Raw genomic sequence first — 5,154 nt, 5'->3', positions numbered from 1 at the left:
ACATTATGTAAAGATAAGATGGTTTAGATAAGATAGGTCAATGTCAAACCAAGCAGTTAAAATTTATAGGAAAGACATCTCTCCAAAGCTTCTGGAACCCTATGTGTTTATGTGATAAATAAGAAACAGAATAGGCTCAGAGTTTGGGGAGTTCTTCCTAACATCCCCATAGATTTTACCAACACTAGCCTGTATTGCAGCCTTGCCACCTTGGATTTATCTGTACTACCAGTACATTCTTTTCCCTTTAAGTAATCAACTCAATTCTTGCCTCAAAATTTCTTGCTCTCATATATGTATGTGTATACACACACACACACACACACACACCCCTTCTCATTCAAACTCTTTGGCATCCATCTAATTCAGGTTCTCAACCCCATAGGCCTGCATTACTAAAATATTCATTATGGTCTAATGCTTTTCTAAAAGTAATGTAAGGATCATTTGGGATGCTGGTTAAAACATGTCATCTCCTAGACCTCATAAAATAGACCAGCACTGTCCAACAGAAACCTCACATGAGTCACATATGCAATTTTAGATGTTCTTGTAGTCAGATTAAAAAACTAAAATGAGACAACTGAAATGAATCTAATACATGTGAAAATATTATTTCGATATGTAATCAATTGAAAAACATATCACTGTGTTACTTCACATTCTTTTTTTTTTTTTATACTAAGTCTTTGAAATCTGGTATTTTTATACTTGTAGCGTATCTCAATTCAGACAGACACATTTCAAGTGCCTAAGAACCCCCTGTGGCTAGTAGCTATGGTACTGGACTAAATTAGATTTGGAGAAGGGAGAATAAAAGTCAGGAATCTACATAGAAAAACACCCAAGTGATTCTTTCACACTCTCAAGTTTGAGAACCACCACTCTAGACTGTCCTATACACAATCCATTCTACAACGACTATTGAATTTATACTTGAAAAAAATGCCCCTTCAATTATGTCAAGTCTAAGGGCCTAGAAATCCCTGGTATGTCCAACTTAATTCAGATGGATATTCAAAGCTCCCAAAATATGTCCTCATCCATCCAATCTGCTCTTCAATTTGAAAATGTCTTGGGTTCTTCCATGAAATTTTCCTAGGTAAATATTCGAAAGATCTTTCATTGAATAACTATTAATGGACTACCCACTAAGTGTCATCACCGATCCTCCATGGCAACAGGGAAGATATAACACAAATCATTACATAATTACTACAATGTCATTTTTTTCATTGTAAGAATGAAAACAATGCTCTGAAATAGTGCTCTGAGATGCTATGAGAATGCATACCGGCAGGATCTTACAGTCTGAGAGGTTAAAGAAAATTTCTAGAATACAGTTACGTTTAAGTAAAAAAAGTATAAACATAATTAGAAATTTGAACAGATAGAAATTTCTAGGCAGAGAGAAGCACATTATGAAAAGCCCTAAAGTGGAAAAGTTACTAAAGGAACAGGCAGATTAGGAAAGTAATCTGAAAGGGGGCCTCAGAGTCAGGCAGAAGCCAGATAAAGCCAATTTATGAGACTTTGATTTTTCTTTTTTTTTTCAAGTATGCATATTTAAACAAAACTAGATCACAAACTCCTCAAAAACTAGGGACCTGGTCTTCTAAACGTAATTATTTCTTACATCTTATAGAGCACAAAAACTTCCAAGAAATGGACATATGAGAAGGCCTATGGAAGATCTGGCAAAGGCAGACTTCCCTCTGGCNTATCTGGCAAAGGCAAATGACTTCGCTCTGGCCAACAACTAGCAAAACAAGAACCTCAGTCCAAGAAACAAGGATATTAATTCTGCCAACAACCAAGGGGCTTGGAAGACAACCCCAGATCTCAGATGAGATTCCACTTGCAGACACCTTTATTTCAATTGTGTGAGACTCTTTAAGCATTGCACTCAGCTATACCATACCAATTCCTGATCCNACCAATTCCTGATCTACATGACTAAGATAATAAATGGGTGTTATTTTAAAACATTAATTTGTGGTAATTTGTTATGCAATAATAGAAAAATAAGACACTAAGGCTTCTCTCATATAAATAATAGTTCGTCTGATACGTAGTTTTTGAGACTTCATTTTACAAATAATTTTTCTAGCTGCTTTAAGAATAAAATTGTTTCACAATTGACACAAACATTAATTGTGCACGTTAGTACTTCTCATCCTAACATGAAGTCATTGAGTGTGAGTCAAAAGTCCCTGAAAAATTATTCAGTGCATGTAGGCCTTTTTAATGAGGTGATCTTATTCCTGACCAGCGTCTGTGGGTGCAGCCCCTACGGCTCCGGACTGCCTCACAGCCGGACTGGGTAGAAATAGGCTGAGCCCAGGACAGACACAGGACAAAAAGGGCTGCGGCTCGTCCCTTTAACCCTAACCCAATTTCTCAAGAAGAGCCACGCTCCCATACAGTAATCAGGCCCTCTAAAGCGGTGGCTCGGCTACCGCGCACGCAGTTTCTTTACTGACTCCCAAAGCATCTAGCAAAAGTTTCAATCGCCCACTAGGGATCACTGGCGCCACTTAAGATGCAGCTGACGGACAGTTCATAGCCCTTCGAAAACAGCTTTGAAACTGATGAATTGTGCTCCTCAGTCACTTACTCCGCACACTTACGGAGCGGCCATTAAAACCAGCTTTCGCCGTCTTCCCTCGCTACAGGTGCCCAACCAGGACCCTCCGAGGATTGACAATCCGGAACTGCGTGACCACGCCTACCCAACTGCGCCTGCGTGAGAGGCCAGCTCCGGGAAGCGCCTCGAGGACCTGCCGGCCGCGCCTCTTGGGGCAGGGCGTACTGGCTCGTCGCGCCTGCGCGGAGGGCCCGACGGCGTGCTGCGTCGTTACTTTTGAAACGAGTGGCGGGGATCTGCTCTGGGAGTCTCTGGTGCATCTCTGCTGGGTGGAAGCGTGCTCTTTCGTCCATAGGACCGGTCATGGCGCTGCAGCTCTCCCGAGAGCAAGGCATCACCCCGCGCGGGAGCGCCGAAATCGTGGCGGAGTTCTTCTGTAAGTGCTCCTCGCGCAGGCCGGAGGGCGGGGAGAACTGAGGCCAGGCCGCCGGGTGGGCCCGCGGCTCAGCCACGGAGGCGGGGGAAGCGTGGCGGGGGCGGGGGACCCAGCCGAGAGACCTGGAGTTAAGCTCTCTGTGCCTCAGCCTCCTGCCCGGCGGGGGAATCTAGGAAGAAGCGGGTGCAGGCGGCGCCTCCGGACGCATTGCTTGCGGTGGAGCAGGAGGCCCAGGGGCTTCTGAGGCCTGCGTTGCCTGGTAGCCCCTCGGCCTGCAGCGTTGCTTTAACTACAGATCCTGCGCGCTTTCCAGCCTCCCTCAGCCCCGGCCTCTGCGACTTCAGACGGAGTACGACCTGGGTGGGCCCACGTATATTTTTAACAACCCCTCGGCCACGCTTTGATTCTGGTATTAGCCGTGATGGACTAGATTTAGGAAACGCTGTTCCGGACCAGGCCAGTTGTACCTTCTGATAGAATCTGGCAGGACTTGTGAGGAGAAAAGGAGAAAAAAGAGGGAAAGGCTTGCTGAGAGCTTTGGAGGGAGCAGTTATCAGTTGCTAACGGAGACGCAAAAGCCTATTTTGACACTCTTTAACCACATAATCCGAGTTGGGGCTTGGATTACAGTGAGCTGTAATACTACTTCAACAGTAGCTTAATGCAGTTTGGCANTTAATGCAGTTTGGCGTTTTTCTTTTATTGTCCAGGAATGCAGGTATCGTGTTCTCTTTTTTTAGAAGCAAGATTTCAAGGATGTTTAATGCCACTTTTTACCTACTCTGCTTTCAAAAAGACACCCGCAAACGCATGTTTAGGCATTTACAGTTTTATACCATTAATGAAACCGCAGCCACATCTAAATATGTTTTATTTTCCAGTGTTACAAAGTGATAATGACTTTCTTTAATGTTCCTTTTGTTTTCAGCATTTGGCATCAACAGCATTTTATATCAGTGTGGCATATATCCATCTGAAGCCTTTACTAGAGTGCAGAAATATGGACTCACCTTGCTTGTAACAACTGATCCTGAGCTCATAAAATACCTAAATAATGTGGTGGAACAACTGAAAGGTATTTAATTGTTGAAAACCATTCTGAGGTTTGCAAGCCTTGTAGGACCCATATTTTCTGGCATCTTGGTGGTCATTTTTCAGCTCTATACAAAAAGGTGTAAAACACTACAATCTCAAATATAGTGATTCTTAATTGGAAGGAAGCAAATAATATATAAGTTGAAACAAAGTCCACCTTTCCCGTAGGTTGAATATTTAGATGTTAGGAATCTGATATGGCTTCACAGAACTATCTCCATCAACTTCCTTAGAAATGATTTTTGTAGTTCATGTAGCCAGATGGAACAAGTTGGAATTTTACATACTTATGGTGGTGTTCATTATGGAGAAAAATCCACTATATATTTTAACATGATACAATTTCTTTAGCTGCCTAGAGTTTAAAGCCGCCATTACTTTAAGATAAAGGAAAATAAAATTGGATCCAACCTGGGAACTAAAAAAAAAAACTTTAAAAAAAAAGAACTACTAAGTAACAGAGTACCCAATAGAATTTTCCAATTTTTTTATATATTTCCATTTGTCTTTTTAAAAATCCTGCCTGTAAGTCAGTAAGCCTTTTCTATCTGAATACTCATTGTTTTTTCTTTAGCTCAAGAAGTTCTTCTATTGAATGAATACTTGTTCTCTATCTATTCCTTTTTTTCCCCATATTTTTCTCTACTTAGGATTCTCACTTCTAATTTTTCTATTGTAGGATGGTTTTCCCTACCTCCCCATTTGATCTTCCAAAACTAGTTCCAAAAAACACTACAGTAGTCATCTCTTTTCTTTTTAATTCATGAGTCATATATATTTTTTGTATCAAGTAGCTTTATTTTTTATATTACATTAATTGTATTTTTATTATCTTCAGGGCTATATCACCCATAGTCATTCATAGAGCTGTACTCAGATTATTTAGCTTGAAACCTGTAAGCAACTAAGAATCTGTGTCATCTTAATATGATGGAGAAGCAAGCCCACCTAAGCTACTGGTTTTAGGGTTGTCTTCTTTAAGACTACACTGAGGATATTTCACCTGAGATATATGTAGTCCTTACTATTTAATTTC

The 5,154-nt window shown here is 41.2% G+C and overlaps 1 protein-coding gene across 1 annotated transcript; it reads left to right on the top strand.

The window, feature by feature from the left end:
• The first annotated feature begins 2,803 nt into the window (after window positions 1–2,803).
• LOC117798414 (mitotic spindle assembly checkpoint protein MAD2A-like) lies at window positions 2,804–5,122 on the top strand. The gene is made up of 2 exons (XM_034650844.1): window positions 2,804–3,023; window positions 3,952–5,122. The coding sequence occupies exons 1-2, from the start codon at window positions 2,951–2,953 to the stop codon at window positions 4,104–4,106; spliced, it is 228 nt and encodes a 75-aa protein (XP_034506735.1). The 5' UTR covers window positions 2,804–2,950; the 3' UTR covers window positions 4,107–5,122.
• Window positions 5,123–5,154: the final 32 nt, after the last annotated feature.

This window comes from Ailuropoda melanoleuca, unplaced genomic scaffold (genome assembly GCF_002007445.2).
Source record: "Ailuropoda melanoleuca isolate Jingjing unplaced genomic scaffold, ASM200744v2 unplaced-scaffold3135, whole genome shotgun sequence".
Lineage (NCBI taxonomy): Eukaryota > Metazoa > Chordata > Mammalia > Carnivora > Ursidae > Ailuropoda > Ailuropoda melanoleuca.
Note: the sequence above shows the minus strand (reverse complement) of the source record. Positions and strands in the feature narration are given on the sequence as shown.

What these genes read in the sequence shown, in the direction of transcription:
- LOC117798414 (XM_034650844.1), top strand. Translation starts at nt 2,951, where the DNA reads ATGGCGCTGCAGCTCTCCCGAGAGCAAGGCATCACCCCGCGCGGGAGC. An exon ending in AATCGTGGCGGAGTTCTTCT is followed by an intron (nt 3,024 to 3,951) that starts GTAAGTGCTCCT and finishes TTTTGTTTTCAG; the next exon opens with CATTTGGCATCAACAGCATT.